Genomic DNA, 18,892 nt, shown 5'->3' with positions numbered 1-18,892 from the left:
GTTTCCTGTTTCAACATCTGTTTAACTGTAGTACGATGATCGGGCCAAATATAACATATAATAGCTTGTTTACGTTTTCGGCCCAAAATTCTCGAACGTAAATCGTAGGTTAAGGGGCTAATCCATTTATTGTAAATAAACTAATTGTAGTAAAGATCCTACATTCTTGTACGATCGAGAATCGGTCAAATTCACAAACACTTGACAGATTTTCAACGTCGGTTTTCTTAAAGATGAAGCTTTCAACGTAATTTCGACATCCTCAATTTTCGTCCTATTTGTAGTTCCAGCATAGTAGGTTTTCCTGGTTTCGTTCGTGGCACGAGTCGCGACGACCACGATGTATATGGGGAAGCAAGGGAAAGAGAAAACTGTGTCCTTAGGCGTTGTCGCCACTCGCTACGCACAAAGTGTATCGAGTTTCGGCCCTGTCTCATGTAACAACTTGCGTGGATCCATTATTTGCGAAGCCATTTTGTCATCCATCGAGCTGTCCGTCGTTCGTTGACGATAACGCGGCCCTCGAAACGGAACGAGGATAGACGGGTTGGCTTTTTGTCTCGGAGAAGTTGATCTTTCCATGGACGAAGGACGAGACAGTATCCTTCTTCAGGGCGGACAGGGTAACGAAGCGTCGTAATCCTGCCGCGACGCTGTTTGACTTTCAGCTTGAAAAGCTGTGCTAACGAAGTGCTCGCGACTTCTGACCCCTTCCGTCGAAGCTTCTCAGGCGAGTACGAAATTTACGCGTCGCGTCGGGTCAAACGAACCTGCATCGTTTGCTTAATTTCCGCGACACCCGTTACTCGACCAGTACGAAACGCTAAATTACACGATGCTTTTATATCGCTCTCGGTTTATCGTATTACGTAAAAGGTAAAATAATAGTCGATTTACGAAGCTGCGGATTTAGCAGTAACGAAGCAAATGTCGAGGAGATGATCGTATATTCCGAAGGTCGACGATTAAAAGTCGGTTATCGATTGGGACGTACAATGGCTCTCTTTTCGATCGTTAATCTACAACTATCGAAACCTCTCACCGACACCTTTTACGACCCTCGAGTCTCTTCGCTCCGCGTAACACCCTGTGCGCGTGCTACGAGCCAGCCAAGCATTTATTAGCCCCTCCGGATGGAGTTCATTTTCAAACGGTCGGGTTGATTGCAAAAATGTCAAGTGTTCCCGATCTTCCCCCTCCCCCCTCTTTCACCCTTCGTTCTCGCTTCAGCTGGTTCGATAGCGTCGAGTTGTATGTATGTTGGAGTGTTGTTCAATGGAAGACCTTGAATGGAGAAACACGCACGGTGCAACAAGCTTACGACGACTCCTCTTACACTCGTCACTCAAGAGTCTTCCATTGATTCTTCGTTAGAGTCTCCCTCGCCTTAACGAGCTTCAAGATCATCCAGCTTCACGGAAATTGAGTATCGCAAGCTATCCACGATCTTGTCTATGCAAATTCTCCAACAACTTCTCGCCGTACCACGTCTACCCGATACTTTGTTGCGCGAAAAGCGAACGAGCGACGCTAGACGTTACAGAGGTGCGCGCGTGTCCTCGAAACGCGTCAATCGCGCACACAGCCACCATGAATGGAAAGCTTCACGCACGAGGAAATGGCCGCTCACGTGCGCCAACGCCAGGGAATAGGAGTTATTCGCGGATGGCGTGCACCTGAATATAAATGGACATGCTCGCTCGCGGGCCATGTAATATCGTGTACAAGCTCGATTCGCCGGGCACAGGCTGTTGGAAGGATCTCTCCGCGGTTTTCTACGGATGAAACGCTCTCAAAATACGATCGTCGAAAGTGCTGCGAATAGGATCCCGTGCATGACGAGACGAAGGAACGTCGATTGGAAATTTCACGCCAGCTAATCCTTGGACAATGAACGCGGCAAATTTGCCATGGCGAATCCCGAAAAGAACATGCTCTTCCAGTGACCGCGAACGTTTGGCTTTCCCCTCTAACAGGAACGAGACAAGAAGGGGAAGGGACGCGGTTGCGGGAGTATTAGGGCAAAAGTGGCCAGCGCAGACGAACAATCCGCTGGCATTACCGGCCGGTTACGTTTCAGCTTCGAAATCCTGCGAAATGACCGGGAGGAAGCGTCACCGCGGCTAATGCGTGCCATTTAAACGTTTCACGGTACATTGTGCCGGAACACGGTACTTGGCGCGAACACGCTAGTTCGTTAGAGCGCCGTTTGTTTGCACGGCTTCGAAACACTCGTTTCGCCGACTGCAGCCCTGAACGATCCTGCTCCGGCCTCGTCCTCGAATTTTGTGTCATCCATCGACGTGGCAACGTCGAGAGGCCAAGTCGAGACGCTTCAACGAACTATCAAGCGCGTTGCATAGTTTTCGGCATCGTAGCACGGTATTTCGTGGTTAGTGGATGTTCATTTGAGAGCGTATCGCGTATTAAGAATCCTCGGAATTGCCGACCATTGTCTCTCTTCGGTTCGTTTGTTTCTTGTTAAGCGTATCGCAGGCAACGTGACGGTGAGAAATATTAAGACTCGATAAAGGTTCACGTAATTGTTTCAGCCGATGCGTCGTACACCTTTGTTCGTAGGTTAGAAGTTGAACGATTATCAGCGCTCCTTAGGATCGTGAACAATCCTTATCTCGCTGTAAATGTAAATCTTACGCTACAAAAAATTCATCGCTTACGATTAAATTGAATTTCTCTCTCGTGCGTATTCGCTTCGTCCGTCGATGACAGCATCGACGAATCTCTTCCACGAGTACTGTAAATACATCTGTACATTTCGATGCAGACGTTTCCAACGAGCTTCGACACGAGAAATTACCGATGCATAATTCTTAATTCATTAACGTTCCTGTAACTCCGACAGACAGCTTTTGCCAAGTACGGTTATTTATTCACAGATCGTAGACGCTACGTACGTATGTATGTATATTAGTACTATTACTAACAGTTAACACCTGCATGTCGCGTCACAAATCATCCTGATATTAAAAAAACGATACTATACTATCTGCAAATTACGATCGAAACTTGTCAAAAGACAATTTCTGTGTGTCATAAATATCAAATATTTCTCCTATATGGAATTGGAAAAACTACGCGTCTATGTTGGTAAATAAAACGCTGTGAGCCATACATCAAGAGATATCAGAGAGAGAAAAAAGGGGAAATAGAGTGCGGGTCAGACGGAAGGGGAGAGAATCGAAAGGGACGAGGGTCGAGCCGAGTTATCGGGAAATGGAGAGCGGCGGCATTCATAATTTATGCGGCTTTACGGCAAATTAGTTATTGTTCCCAATAAATCCGACGGCCGGTTAACTGCATTACGCCGCGTTTCGTTGATGCCTTCGAACGTTCGGGGACACAACCCTCTCCCTCTGCCTCTGCTAGGCTGTTTGCTGATGTTTGCGGTCCACGTTAACGCGTGCACGAGCGCGTTAATACTTCATTGTAACGTCACTTTGCCTATCTTCTCGCGGTTTGTCCCGTCTCTCTGGCAGCTTTGCGCCAACCCGTATATTGCCGCTTCGATTATTTCACCGATACGCTCGTGGATTTACAATCAGACGATTATATGACTCGAGCATTTGCGAGTATGACGGAATAAAAGATATTTTTAAAAGATCGAAGGAACGTTGAAACGTTCTCTTTTCGTTTAACGGTAAAAACTACCGACGTAAAAAATTGCATAACGCGACTAAATATACAGACTAACTAGACACACCTTCGACCGCACCCTCTTTGACGCAAAATGTACCTAATATCAATCGCCGATAGCGTAGAGCAAGCGACGTTTGATCATTATGTACATTACCATAGTAGTTGCGACCAGTACAGTAGCCAGCACGTGTTCGAGTTTGTTTTTCCTTGGGCGACGATATCGATCGGCCGGCTCGATGCAAACTAATTGCCGTTCCCGATAAATTCATTAGTAATCCAATTATATCTCGTGCGACCCCTCGACTCCAGGAAATCCACCGGTCCTCCACTCTCTGTGTGACGTACCGTTCGGTTACTTGTCCAATAATCACTCGTTTCCCGTGGAATCTGGCCAAGTGAATTTTCATTTCCTCCCTCGACGACGCCCCCTAATCCTTTCGTCGTGTAATTTTCAAGCTCGAAAGTGTCACTGGAAACGATGTTGTTCCATCCAGTCGTTACCAAATTCCTATCCTTCGGTGAATTCCAAATTTCAAAAGAAAATTGAAATATCCCGTATTTCTGAATACATCGTGTTAGAATCGAAATACTCCGTTCTATATTCTGGTGCATCTTCGATTGATTCGCGTAAAATTTGGGAACAAATGTAAACCAAAGAGCGTTTCTTTCGCTACGTTTCAAATTGCAGATAGTAGAAAATTTTCGATCGCTTTGTAGTTTTCCAGTACAGCGCTTAAATTATACTAATCTTTCTGGAATAGAAAAATACGAAGCCATTGCGTGGGAAATTCGATAACAGAATCCCTTCGGAAGCAACCGGTTAAAATTTTGATCTCGCGAAAGGTAGCAGTCTACACAGTGGGACGGTTCGCGGGAAATCGTCGGTGAATCGTAGCGTCAAAACAAGGAAAGGTCAGCGACCAGAGGTTTTGGCCCGATGTGCACGCGAAACGACGTCAGCACTCCCTGTGCAACAAAAGCAACCCGAGAAAATTGGGTTATCCACTTCTCTGGGAACACGTCTCGGTTACTCGCGTTTCAAGCGACTGCCAGCAGAGCTAAGACACTGGCCAGGCTCTCCACATGGAAACGCGGTAACATGTGCTATATAGACAACTCGCGGTTGCAGCAAGTTAGCATCGACTTGTTACGAAAGTTCTATTAAGTTGGATCACCGAGTGCAGAGATTCTCAGCTATGGTTCACTGCCTACGATGTTTCTTCGTCTGACCCTTTCAACGTGTCTTTCGTCGCTCGTTTTCTCTTCCCTGAGATTCCGTCGACACTTGACAATCTTATAAACCGAATCTGGTTTTATCCCGTTATCCCGTTCAAAGTACGTTACTTACATGTTATCAATTGCGAAAATTTATAATTACGATTACATCGCGAATAACTATCTGCTAAATATAATTGTCGTAGAAAGTTAACATTCTAAAAGGATCAGACCAACTAATTTTTTAATATATGTACCAATCGATAATGTGGAAGTAAGCTACCGCTATATATAGAACATCTGCTATCCATAAGCAATTAAACGAGTAACTGGAAGTCAATTATCGACCGTCTGACAGCTTCAACAATTCATAACCACGAACCTCCTCGCGACAGACACGCAATTTATTTAACGCAACGTTTGATTAAACTCGAGGGCGTGTTCCATAAACACGATTCAATTTCTGATCGATCCTCGTGCAACATTCATCGTATCGATTACCCACTTACACAGGGGCAGTCTTCGATTATTAACGAGCCTCGTATCGGCGAACCTACGTGAAAATTTCAGTAACAATCGTCTAAAGATCCGTTTAGATCAAACGAGCAACAACAGTTTGCTCGTGCTCGTCCAACGTAAATCGCCACCGAACAATCTGTTCGTAAACTGATTTGCATCGAAAAATCTACTATATTCCTATCGTCGTTTTTTTCTTCGGCGATCCAAGGAAAAGTAGTCAGTGCGCCTGACGAAATAGGAAAAGAAATATATATGTCGGAGATGAAGGGACATCGGGCCTTTCTTTTGGAATTTTGGAAAGATCCCCAATACTTTGGTCTAAACTATTTGTTATAGCTGTACTTAAATAATAGAACTTAGAAGTAGTTGTGATACGATCTGATTATGTTTGCCCGAGATTTGTGACAGTAGACTTGGGCTCAAAGTGGCACAACTGGTCGCCGAACGAAGCCACGGTCACGGGATGAACGTTTTTACCTTGTACACACACGTTGTATTAACAAACAAGCCCCGGGCAGGAGCAATGTCGGCTCTACGCGGGTCTGCCTTGTAACGGCACCTGAAATTTTGTTGATATCCCCGGTCAATATCATCAGTCTTTTATTCTTGTGATCATCTTAGAGAGTTTACTGACATCGTCTTGCCAGTCAGAATGATACCGAGCGTCACAGCTAACGTCACTTTGTGTTTCAAAATATATTCTAATGAACAAAGAGTTTCCCCGTTGACCGTGGATTCGTTATTGAACCTAAGAACATTGTCTTGAACATCTAGAGTGTCTAATCACCACGGTTAATTGTCAAACTCTATGCGTTACACGCCCCTAAGTCTAACGTCAACCCGACATCAGAAGTGGGATTCGAACCTACGCCCATATATATATATATATATATATATATATATGTCGAGTTCTAATTTGGAGTTAGGGACGTTTAACGAATGTTCATTTGAATTAGCCATTGTTGTTATACAATATAGATGATAGTTAATGGTATAAATATGATTATTGCAGAATTTGACAAGTAACCGTGGCGATTAGATACTCGAGATGCTAATGATAATAATCTTAGGTTCAATAACGAATATGCGGTCGACGGGACAGCAAATGCGCTTTCTTCCAAAGTCTAAGTCGAACTGAACTTACTTGTCCACAGTTCAAGTGTAACTAAACTTACTTGTCCACAGTACAAGTAGAACTCAACTTACTGGTCTCGATCCAAGTGGAACTACACTTATATGCCCCGCTCTGTATCTCTCTGTACCCCTCGGGTCAACTATATTTTTAAGGAGAGCTATACGACTACTTCATACCTCTGTTAGGTAAAAACGTCCATCCCGTGACCGTGGCTACGTTTGGCGACCAGATATGTCGCTTTGAGCCCGAGTCTACTGTCACAAATCTCGGGCAAACATAATCGGATTAAATCATAAACAACTACTTCTAAGTTTCATTATTTAAGTACAGCTATAATAAAAAGTCTATACTAAAGTATCGGGTATGTTCCCAAAAATTGCAAAAGAAAGGCCTCGATGTTCTTTCATCTCCGACATATATATATAGATATGTGTGTGTGGCAGTTATAGAGCATTCGGATGTTCGATTTCCCATCTGACGAACAAATGCTCGTTCACGCTTTCGTTTAACTAGAGTGCAGGAAGAACGAGCATTTATTCCCTTGATGTAAACGCACGTTAAGGGTCGATCGAACACATTCCGTTCGCCATTGAACGCGCCTACACGTGTGTGCGGATTTGTCGGTATTATCCTCGATAGTTTGGCATCTGTGCCGGAAACGAGAGGTTCTACGGAGGTCCATTAAGTTCCTGCAAGACGGCTGAACCGAGAGTTTGTTGTAGTCGAGGCCGGATAAGGCAGAGTTTCCTTTCGCGCGGACGAGATATCACGGCACCAGTAAGAGGGAACTTGTTCTCCCTGGGACTTTGTCGGCGGACCAACCGGCTAACGGATGTGACTTTCCTCAGCTATTCGTAAAAGCTCAACAGAATTTGTCGACTGGCGGCCAGACGCGTCCCAATTTTCCGCAACTTCGTCTGGACCATTCGCACGATCGTTTATTATGCCCCACTTTCGCCGAAAACCCGCGTCTCTTCGATTGAAAAATCGAGCTGGTCGTAAACTTGCCGCTTGTTTATGCCATATGTCGGTGTACTTCATCGTTTAGACAGGAACTCATAGATCTAGAAATGATACGAAAGCAAGAATCTATGTGGACTGATTTAACAAGTTAATGATAAATTATTGCAGCATATTCTGAAGGTTAAATGGAATGAAAAAGGTTCATACGGACGCATATTTGAAAATGATTTATCGTGCAGTTATAGGGAATGAAAGAATCCTTTTTCATAAAAAGTCTATTATAGCAAGACTGATATGTGTATAAATAAAGAAGATTTCATCCCTCGTAGATGGCCTGCGTTCCTTTCTTCGAAGCGAACTTTTATTTTTCCTAAGAAATCTATTAAACGTTTCGTGCAAAAATTGATCGTAGAATATAGGACAAGACCAAGTCTAATTTCTAGGTCATCGGGCTGAAACGAATACAATGCAATGCAATATTTATTATACAATAATGTAGAAGAAGTTGCAGTAGGTATCGCACAACTTTCTGAATATTGTTTACAGCAAAAGACAGTAAGGAAAATTAGACGTTGACAAAAATGTGCCAGTTTGCCCTAGAATGTTGTGGACATACGCTAGTTGACGGAAAATTTAAAAAAGATTTAATAAAAAATTGCTTCTCAATAGACAGATACTCTGTCAAGTATCAGTTGTTAATTGTCGTCGATTACATACAGCGTTACTTAAGGAACAATTATTCTTCCATCTCTCATGACTCCGTAATAAACCATTTTCCACCGTAGATTCGCATAAATCTTTTTCATTCGTTCAAAACACCGCATCAATTTAGTATCGATCTGTGGAAGCACCCGATCGATAAATATGTTATGAAACAAAAAGCACGTTGAAGGTGTAAAATGCAGCAAGATCGTATTGAATGATAATGGCTCGCGTGCAACATCGGGACTCGGGGAAATTCCACGGCCGTGAGATATAAATTTCTTTGTCGTGTGCAGCCGGAATGCATAATCGTCGAACGAGCCGATGGCGGGGCCGATTCGGTCGAAGACAAATGGTTCTGGCCTGGAAAATGTCCCACGGACGATTTGTCAGAGCGGACTCCGTTGTTCCACGCTCTCGATATCGGGAGCTGGGTGAAAACGAAAGGGCCTGAGCGCGTGCACCGACACAGCTACTAATTAAAAAGGTTCGGTATTGTCAACGACTAGCATTGTTCGGGTCAGATCGAGGGTAGTGGAATTCCCGCGAGCCAACGGTGAAAGCAGCTTTGTTCTTGGCACGTTGACTCGCCTGGTCTGATGGATTTAGAGCGAAAAGCCCCGCAGCGCAGAGCCTGAATCCAGCGTACGTCGTGGTTCCTTTGAATTCGAACGCCGTAGGGAACTTAATCAAATTTCTTACTTCTTTAGGGAGCCGCGAGCCTTTCCCAGCCGTAGGAATTGCCGAATAATGTGCGTATTCGACTGCCAGCCGCCTCCGCCAGCATGTAGAAACTTCGGCGGCTGAAAGTTGGATCGCGAGAGCGAAGATTTATATAGATAACGAATAGACCAGATTTTGACGTGCTTATAGGAAATTTAAAGGTGCGGAATTTCTCAAAATGCACGTGATAAGGAAGAATGTATAAAGCGTGTAAAATACAACGCTTCTTGTAACATTTGGTAAACGAAACAATTTCCTAATAAACTTCTAGGCTCTTAATTATTTTCTGCAAAGTGTGAATTTGCATAAAAAAACGACGATCTAATAACGAATAACTGGTAAAATATTCATGCCAGAGTGTAGAGTCTTGTTGGACTGGCGGAAAACTCCTAACGATACGTAGAATTCAGTGGATAGAAACAAACACCCGCTGCCAGGGTAATTAGCTTGTTAATACGATTGTTCGCTTCGAAGCTTCGATTAAAAAATGGAAATTGTTTACTATCGGGAATATAGAAAAAAAAGAAAGTATCTGTGTTCATTTATGAGAAAATTATATTCGCCCGAGATGTGGGGTAGAAGCAGGGGGGAAAAAGATACAAGAGCGAAAAAATGGTCGGTAGAGGGGAATAATGGCCAAACGACGTTATTAATTAATCTAATGAACGGAACAATTCGAGCGACACGTTGACACGACTGGCTCGCTTCCCAGGATAAACGATATTTTTTTTTTTATTTTTTCCAGCAAAATAAACTCTCCAGGCTGGAGCATAAAAAGCAGAAAGGAATAAAACAAACTGCGTAATCGTTTTCATCGGGACCGCGAACAATGAAGAGACGCGGCAACGGGGAAACGGGAAATAATCTGAAATTTATGAAGCGTGGAATAAACGTGGTATCTGTTTTTTCTAGTAACGTTATAAAATTCAATGATACGCACGGAAACGGGATACGTCACTAACGAACATCTCGCAGTTAAAACAAAAAATGTGCATCCTCTGGCGATTCGCTTTCCTGACGAAGGCTTGCTTCGCAGTCCAGCCTCGCCATCGATTTATTCATCGCGCATACGTGATCGCGGAGATAAACAACCGAATCGATGAATATTCGAGCAAGTATTCGCATCCACCGATATCCCGATCGAAGTCCAAGGATCCTCCGACTAATCTTTATTTTCCTTTGCTCCTTTTCTATCGAGAAGCTCATTGTTTCTTGTTGGTTGCTTCCAGATCGCTTATTTTTATCTTTTCTTATCTGTACCAACGCTGGCATCGATTGATTCCTCAACTCGAATCCCACGCGGTGCTAGACAAAGTGTTGCGACGCTATCGCGTGGAAAATGGTAGCGTTTCCAATTATCGAAAATTCAAAAGTTAAATAACTTCGATCTATTTGATGCAATGCTCCCAAGGTTCTGCGACTAAGATCCAAATTCCCCTTTCGATAGGTTTCCGCGTAACAACCGCGAACAACTTCCGGCGTACGGGCCATACCTCCCGTGGTTTTCGCTAATTTTGCAACTAATTAAGTCACTCTGGAACTCGATAGGATTAAGGGTGGCAGCGTGTGCGACAGATGGTAGAAGGGGTCAGAGTACCCTTTGAAAAGCAAATTTTAACCAACCAGACGGAGAAACCGCAACCACAGTGCCGTTTTGTCGGATAGCTTGACAAATTGAAAACGCATGCTGAAAACGCCGACTTTTTCCCGGCGTCGTCCGCGTGATCGCCGCGGCGTCCTTCCACGCCGGGAAAACTATCGTTCGTCTACCTCGAAAATGGTTGAAATCGAAGAATCGGTTCGATTCCGGGCCGTATTAATGCGTACGGGCACGTAAAAACGAAATTACACGGACGGTCCTCATGAATTTTAATGACGGTCTGTGATCCTGAATCGCAATGCCCGACGGTGTACACACCGGCCATTTGAATAACGTTTATGTCGTCGATTATACGTGTGTCTACGAGCTTTAATAGGTTCGCGGCAGCGTTTCTCAAACTGGAGCACGTGATTCGCCTGTGTACACGAGAATTTTTTGGAGCGACTGTTGTACACGACGATGCTTTGCTTTTGCATTAAATGTATTCGCTTGTAGAATAATTCAGAGAGAAACGGACCACCCTTTTTAACGATCGAATTATCTGTCTATAAATTAAATTATCTATTTACAAATAATACGGTAAACTTTTATTCAGTCGTGGTATAGTCCGTTTATTTCCCATTTCAATGAAAATCGTACAACTTTTGCGAAAAATTGTAAAATGATTCAACCAGTTTATGACTTCCTGTGGTATTTCTCAATTGATATTTTTACGACGTAAAGCAAAGTATATAAATAAAATGTACAGCGATCGAATTGACATATTCGTCATTCGAAAGTTATCGACGATATTTGACAACTATTTTTCATACGTACTCGCTGACACACCGATCCCAGCGAGCAAACTCTATCGTTCGAGCCTGTCGTTCACTGTGGAAAGTTCTACCTTTCTCCAAGCGCCTAATGATTCTCTGAAATTTCTGTTCCTGGGCTCCTTACATCAAGATTTCGTTAATCCTCTTTGCGACTGGAAATCGTCGACGCCGCGAAGTTTGCCAGACCAAGGGATTGAATTACGAACGCTTGTAATCGAAAGTTCTTCGAGCTGAAAAATTATATTCCATTAAACAGCAGGCTGCCTCTTCCGGGAATGAGCTTTAACGATACCATTGGCAGAACAACGTGGTGTTTCGTTGTTCTCAAACTCGATCTCAATTAAAGCTCCGGTACTTGGAAATGAGGAAGTTGAATAGAACGATGACGTTAATCCTTCCACGTTCAACTTCCAACTAGGAGCATTCCAAGTTCAATCCTTCCGTCCCTACTTAACCATCGAAGGCTGCACTTCCGACACAGGATTTAAAGTTTGTTACACGCGACAGGATCAACGAAATATATCGTCTTAAAAATATCTGTTGATGGTCGTTAAAGTGGCGCGACTCGGACCGATGATTGTCACGAAAGAGGTAAAGTCTCGAAACTTGATCTATCACCGTGACGTATCAGCAGACGTGCAAACAGCTTTCTACTCGCAGACAAACGACATTCTTCTACGCTTTATTTCCACTACGTTACGCGAAACATTTGTTCGGAATGACGTCTTGTATATTGGTCAACGAACGCTTTCTAACTCCGTGGACGTGAAAGTGCTTTAGCGATTTTTGAAAAATGCAGATCGTCTAGTAGAATCATCGTAGAATTATAGTTTAACGAAATATCTCGTATTACAAAAATTATTGTAACGGAAATATCAAGTTTTGAGAATTTGAAAGGAACGTTTAGCTTTCGGATTTAGAAATTTTATAAATTCTGTTCGTTCGGTCAGGAGTAATCCAAAAATCTCTATAAAAATTAAAAACCTTCAATATGAATTTCAAATCCCTAAAATAAATCAAAGAGTTTGTGCATTTTTGTTGCGAGTTATTCGCTAAAACATTTCGAATAGTGGCATTCTCATCTGTGAAAGATATTCAAATGCTCTGGAACACATTAAAGCCTTTCTGCGCAAAGAAGAAAAAAGAGACGAACGCTCTTCGGAATCATCGTCCGTATTCTAAGAATCCTACCGCTGCTACCTGTGTTGTCGAATTCTTGATAAAACGAGAACTTATAGTCGACGCCTCGGCTCAACCTGAGATGAGAAACGCCTTCCTGTTTTCGCGCACGAGTTCCGCAAAGAAGCTACGTGCCCGGCATGCCGAGCACGGCTTTTATATTTTATTATGCTTTACGATATGTTCTTATCTTATTTCGTCCACGTGTCGAGTACGAATTCACGCCGGGGAATTTTTATCGACGTCGATCAATGAGAAACTCGTGGCGGCATGGGATCCAGAAAATCTCGATTGCCCGATTCGCTTTTTGATTTTGCTATTTTTTCTTCTTCCGTGAAATAAAAATACCAACGTTTCGTGCGGCTTGTATATCGGCTTTGAAACTAGCAGCAGCGGAAATTTTGAATACGTCAGACCCAAACGCGAATCAGTAGCTTTGTCGACGGACGCGTTCATTGACCATAAATTCGCTGTCTCGTGTAAATTTCACCATTTCGTCGGAAGGGTTGCTGTTAACGATCCCTATAACCGTTTAGTCCGGTCCTCCACGTTCGCCACAGACTGACCGATGTGTTTCATAAAAAGAAAAAAGGAAAAACCGTCGATATTCGCGTATCAAGGACGATGCGTTTAATTGCCGTACTCTGTCAATTAACTGTCCGTTATTTCGTTAATTAACTCCACGTTGATCAAAGAACCCAGTAACTTCACGGCAAAGCTGGAGCAAACACGCGATGGTCGGAATCCGATAATGTCGTTAAATATATCTTTCCTGTTTTCTGTTACAGGTCGAACACACGACTCTACCTATACGCTGTACAGATTAGGAGAAAGGCTTTCTAGTGGAATAAGATTGTACGTGGAAACGGGAAGAACGGATGGAATGGACGCGGATGGAGACTCGCCAAACAGTCTTCACTCGTTCACGGGCCCTCCAGTGCCACAAGGAGAGGGAACAAGTATCGCGAGAGCATTTTTGGATGGAAATCACACTCTAATAAGCATCATGGCTCGTATAAACCCCAGCCCCGACTGGTTCGTTGGGGTCGATTCCTTCCAACTGTGCGTCGAGGGTAATTGGGTCGACACAGTAACCGTTGAGGTAATTATCGTCGACAGGGATCATTGATTTCGACATGTACAGTAGAAATATATCGGCTTGCTTTCTCCACAACGGCCAGCCAACAATTTCAATCGGACGCGCTTTAATAACGACGGCTCGAATTAGGCCGCGCGCAACATATGGAAAATTACATCGAAGCCTCGGCCGGATTTTGCATTCATCCTCGTCGAAGCACTGGTCTATCGAACAAAAGCTAGCCTTTTTAACTTTTTTACCATTCGGATACTGGATGCGCCGTATTAGCGATCTTTCGTTCGTTAAAGCGACTGGTAGTTTGGCTGCCAAAAGGTTTCGAGAGAGAAAAAAAATAAGATGATCGTGAGCACGATGAAGGCTGGACTATCGGAGAAAAAAAATATATAGGTCGCGTTCCATTTCAACAGCGAGGAATTCCGACCGATCCGAAGCATACGGCTCCTCTGTGCCATCTCATTAAAATCCAGCAGAGGCCCATTGAAAGGCCGACTCATCGTCTATGTTCGTCTCTCTTTTTTCAGCTGGATCCGCTGGACGGTGGAACCGATAACGGGTTCACATTCACGGCTGCCAACTGGCCGACGCAACCCCAAGGAATCGCCTACAGGATCACGTCACGGTACCCGGCACATCCCGCGGGAAGCTTTTATTATCCGAATCTACCTCGTCTACCACCGATAGCCACCCTCACCTTCACCAAGGTAACTGGCCGCTTTCTTTCGTGAATGCGATCATTATCGTTCGATCGGTTACTTGGCAATGGGTTTTGGTCGATTGTTGTATTCAACTGGAGGGAATATGTGCCATTTAACTTTAGAATAACGTGTCGCTAACGCGTACTATATACAGGGTGGTTGGTAACTGGCGGTACAAGCGGAAAGGGGGTGATTCTACGCGAAAAAAGAAGTCGAAAATATAGAATAAAAATTTTTCACGTCTCGTTATAACGGATCTCACTGTAGATCGTTGTCTCGATGGAAAAATTAAAAAAAAAATTTTTTGTTCTATATTTTCGACTTCTTTTTTCGCGTAGAATCACCCCCTTTCCGCTTGTACCACCAGTTACCAACCACCCTGTATATTACGATTTATTTTAATACGACGACTAGTCGAAATATTTCGACGATCTCTGCGAAGTGTTTGCTTGCGATAAATATGATATAACTTCTGTATACATTTTCAGATTCGCTTGAAATTTTTATCATATTGATCGAGTTTCGAGCCATTCTCTGTATAAAAAATGTCTACAAGGGTCAATTAGATATAAATCGGAACTTTTTACTTCGGTAGAATGCTTTAAAAAGAACAATCGAGTTACTTTTCTATATATGTTCCGTTTCTCTCTATATACTTTTGCCAGCGGATTGCTCATTTTTTTATACTATTTTCGTAGAAAGTAGAGGGCTGAGTCAGAAGCTAATTGCGCACAAATTGCTCTACTTCTTCGTTGCTGTTGGAACATTGTGCTCCTAATGCCTCTTTAAGTGGCCGTGATTCTGCGGAATTTTAACTGCTTGCGAACGATGGAAACCACGCTTCTATAACTAATGTTAACTTTCGAGCAAATTTCGTCGTTTGTTATGCGTCGATCATGCTCGATCAGTTCCCGAACAGCTTCGACGTTCGCTCACGTTACACTTATCTTGGATGCCATGTGTTTTAAACGTCCATCGACGTCCACTAGAAAATGATTTATACCACGCAAACGCTTGGATTCCTGATAATTTTTCATCCCCAAACAGTCAGTCGCCACCTATGCAAAATTTCAATGGGTTTTGTGACCTGAATGGTTAAAAATTTAAATAATCGTGCGTTGTCACAAACGGAAGCCGGTACTGCTTTCTCGTTCATCGCGTTATCTATCGAAGAAACGATAAGTAGAACACCGCGTCTTCAAGCCACGTCTATTTAAACTCCCACGCAATGTCCATCTGAATAAACGACACTATGAAGACGCTATGTACCACGCTTAGTCCGGTTAATATTTGACCGATCCTCGTGTAAGTGTTTAAATACTTTCACGAGCCACTGCATATCTCGTTAATATACTTGGAGAAAAATGAATACCTTTAAAAAGTTATCTCTTATACTTGAACCGGTAAATTTGATATATAAACGTGGTCTGTGTTATACGGGTCATATCTCCTGCATCATCTATCTTACTTAAACCGTTGTTGCGTGGTTTCCACTAATTCATCGTGCGGAACTTTTCTACCTATGCGTCCGTATGCTTCTCTGTCACGAAAATTCCTAACTCGCCAAAGCCTCGACATCACCATTGTTAATCTAGCAAAAGAGGCTGGAACTGGAAACCTCGTCGATATTTATTTGCTACGGCCTCGTCGAGATTCTCGGCAACTTCTGCTCACTGGCCAGCTGCTACTTCCGCGAATTTCAGCCATCCGGAAGAAACTTCTTTTTCCTCTTGGTGACTTCATCTCGAGGAGGACTCGATTCTCTTGCGCCACGATGTTCGAACGAAAAGCGACAGCGGCGGTAACGAGATTCGAGAGACAGCGACTCGTGTTAAACTTGCTAATTATGTCTTCCCGACTTCCTGTCCTCCTTTCTCTCCAACTTCCTTTTTGGTCGTGACTGCTGCTCGCCCATTCGCATCCCTACCTCGTAGGATCTTCGTCTCAGCTAGTGACAAGTCGCTTTCACCATCGCGACAGTCGCTGTCCCCTGTCCTCCGTTCATGCGATTCCTCTTACCGAGGAGGAAAGCCTGACCCGCTTACCGTATAATTATCAAACTTTCCTCGCTAATCCCATAGACCCGTCGCTATTCCTCGCCATTTTTCCACTCCCTTCCATCCCATTCTCTACTTGCCACCTTCGCGTAATCCAGGCTAACTTGTTTCCTGGAAGATGCCTCGTCAGCTGTTTCAACGAGCATCTGCTCCAACAATTTGTCCGGTTTCTCGAAATGTGCGCAGAAAATACATATTCGTGGGCGAGATCTTTCTTCCGCCCTCTATCTTCTTGGCACGATCTTCTTTTGGACGAATCGGGCAATTTTTAAAAATTTTCCTGGGCATGTAGAACTCCGTTACTTTGTAATTAATCGTATCGGAATTTACCCGTTTCGAGTTACCAATGTTCGCGATGGTTTTGATTTTCAACTTTTGAAATTTGATCGGTAACTTGTGACTCGTATTTCGTTACGTTACATTGCCATGCACTTTTCTATTTAATTATCATTTTATTCCAATGTCGAAACCAACCTAGTTTAATTACCTTGTCTCCTTTTTTCTTCTAAAGGTAACACAATTAAAATATTCATACGTAACTAGACGCTACCTTATCTAGAATACTTTCTACAATCTTGCGTACTATGCGTGTTCTGTGTGATTTCGCACGTTTAAATGCCCCATAAAAGTATAAACATCCGCAGCCTCTGGATAACTCGACTACCACGAATCTGCCTGTATCGAGGGTAGCTTACCTGGATTATACGATACACCTATGCTCATTAGCAAAGATACTGTGTTCCATTGCCTATAAAATTCTCCGTTAACGCGTAACTCACCCTGCCAGCTAATGCGATCTACCTCGACCTGTTTTTCGTTTGTACGTGTGTTTTAACCAACCGTGGTAAATTCAACGGACGTCGATGCTGGTCGTATCATTTTTCAGAAAACCGGTTCGACGTCCTATCGGGCACTTTTTCACAGCGAACCGCGGTTTGTCGGCCAACGATGTCACCAGTCGCCGGCGCCACGACGTAATTTACAGCTGATTAAGCTTGGCCGCGCTCTTTCCGCCACTCTACCAGACAGACAATCATTTCGCGCGTTTATCGAGCCTGTACGCAATCACCGAACCGTACAACGTTAATTCACCGCTCTTTTGCCTGTAATTCGCGGCCACCATTACGGTTAATGGGCAACGACGACGCGTACTCTGTGTTACGACGATAGAAAAAAAGAGGAAGAGAGAAAAAAGAAATAGAACGACCGGAGAAACGGTTCCATTACGACCGAGCATCTTAGGTACTCCATTAAGCTGGAAATTGGAACGCGCAGCGTAATGTTCGCCCCGTATCGCGACGACCTCCATTGCCGTGTACCGATTCCTAGGATCGATAATGTTTATGTCCTCGGACAGGATGGAAAACGCGCCACTCTGTGCCGGTTCGATTGGTCGGCGAATACTCTGCAACGATTACGAATCGTTGTATAAATCCGCGTCGTCTGTGCTGATTGAAACGTGGAAGAAGATGAGTGGAACAGCTGGCAGTTGCTAAATTATTTCCGAACGAAATTGAAAGAACGTACGGGATTAACGAAACCTTCCGCGTTATTTCATATTTTCATGCATCTCAGTAGAGACGTATACATACGACGTACTATAAATCGTTGGAATCGTACTTTGCAAGCTCGCAGTGTAGTCGTTAAACTCTTTCGCTGAAATAACCGAATATTGTCGGGAAAGATATTCAACGAGTAAAATACACGTGTTCCGTGCATATTTTAATTTCTTTCATCGAATCTACTCGTCTAAACGCGGACACCGAAAACGAAGAAGAAAGATCACGAGTGGCGAAAACAATCGGTGAATTCGTATCACGCGTACTTTCCTCGGAAAGTTCGTATAAATAATCTTATTAAAGTTGTTCTACTCGTTTCGAAAAATATCACGTGCCTGCGAAGTTTGAATTCAGCTGTTTAAAATACCTCGTAGAAAGGATAATTGGAGATTTTGCCTAATGTTCGCGCGGATTCATTCTCCATGACCCAGTTGCTGGGACGCGTGTGTACAACGTTCTGAATATTAATATCGTAAGAGCTGGCGGCATAAATAGCGAGCATCGTGGTTGAGAATCAGCCGCGATACGCTCAGGGACCGTGGATTCGGCCGAGAAAACCTGCGTTATCATTTATGCCAATTAAGTTGGCTCGGTGTAATGCGACGATATTAGCCTAACAAAGTGGCCATAGTCGCTCGCGCGTTTGTTTTCTCTCGTGCCGTTTAATGCCTCGGACGGAATATTAAAGTGGCGTTCGCGGGAACTGGAGAACATCGGAAACACAGTTACGGCACATTAGTATTAGAGGATTGCCAGCTCTCCGCGCTGTTTTCTCCTCCGTTCTCTATTTATTATTCGTACAGTCTCGTTTGTTACACAGCCTGCACTCTGCGACTATTTAATTCGGCGCTGCGTAGAATCGTCAAAAGTAAATAATAATTTGCCAACGTGTTTGAACAGAACTTGGTGTTTGTTCGTCGAGTAAAGGGCGGTCTAACGAAATTAATCCCCTGGCTTGTAATTTTTTTTCCGTA

General features: G+C 43.6%; 1 protein-coding gene across 1 annotated transcript in view; it reads left to right on the top strand.

Annotated features, from left to right (window-relative positions):
- Nucleotides 1-18,892, top strand: part of LOC126870451 (uncharacterized) — a 194,547-nt gene that overhangs the window by 135,024 nt on the left and 40,631 nt on the right. Inside the window, exons 3-4 of the mRNA XM_050628194.1 lie at nucleotides 13,297-13,610; nucleotides 14,129-14,308. Coding sequence (XP_050484151.1) covers nucleotides 13,297-13,610; nucleotides 14,129-14,308 — 494 coding nt within the window. The remainder of the gene's footprint in view (nucleotides 1-13,296; nucleotides 13,611-14,128; nucleotides 14,309-18,892) is intronic.

Source organism: Bombus huntii, chromosome 10 (assembly GCF_024542735.1).
Source record: "Bombus huntii isolate Logan2020A chromosome 10, iyBomHunt1.1, whole genome shotgun sequence".
Classification (NCBI taxonomy): Eukaryota; Metazoa; Arthropoda; class Insecta; order Hymenoptera; family Apidae; genus Bombus; species Bombus huntii.
Note: the sequence above shows the minus strand (reverse complement) of the source record. Positions and strands in the feature narration are given on the sequence as shown.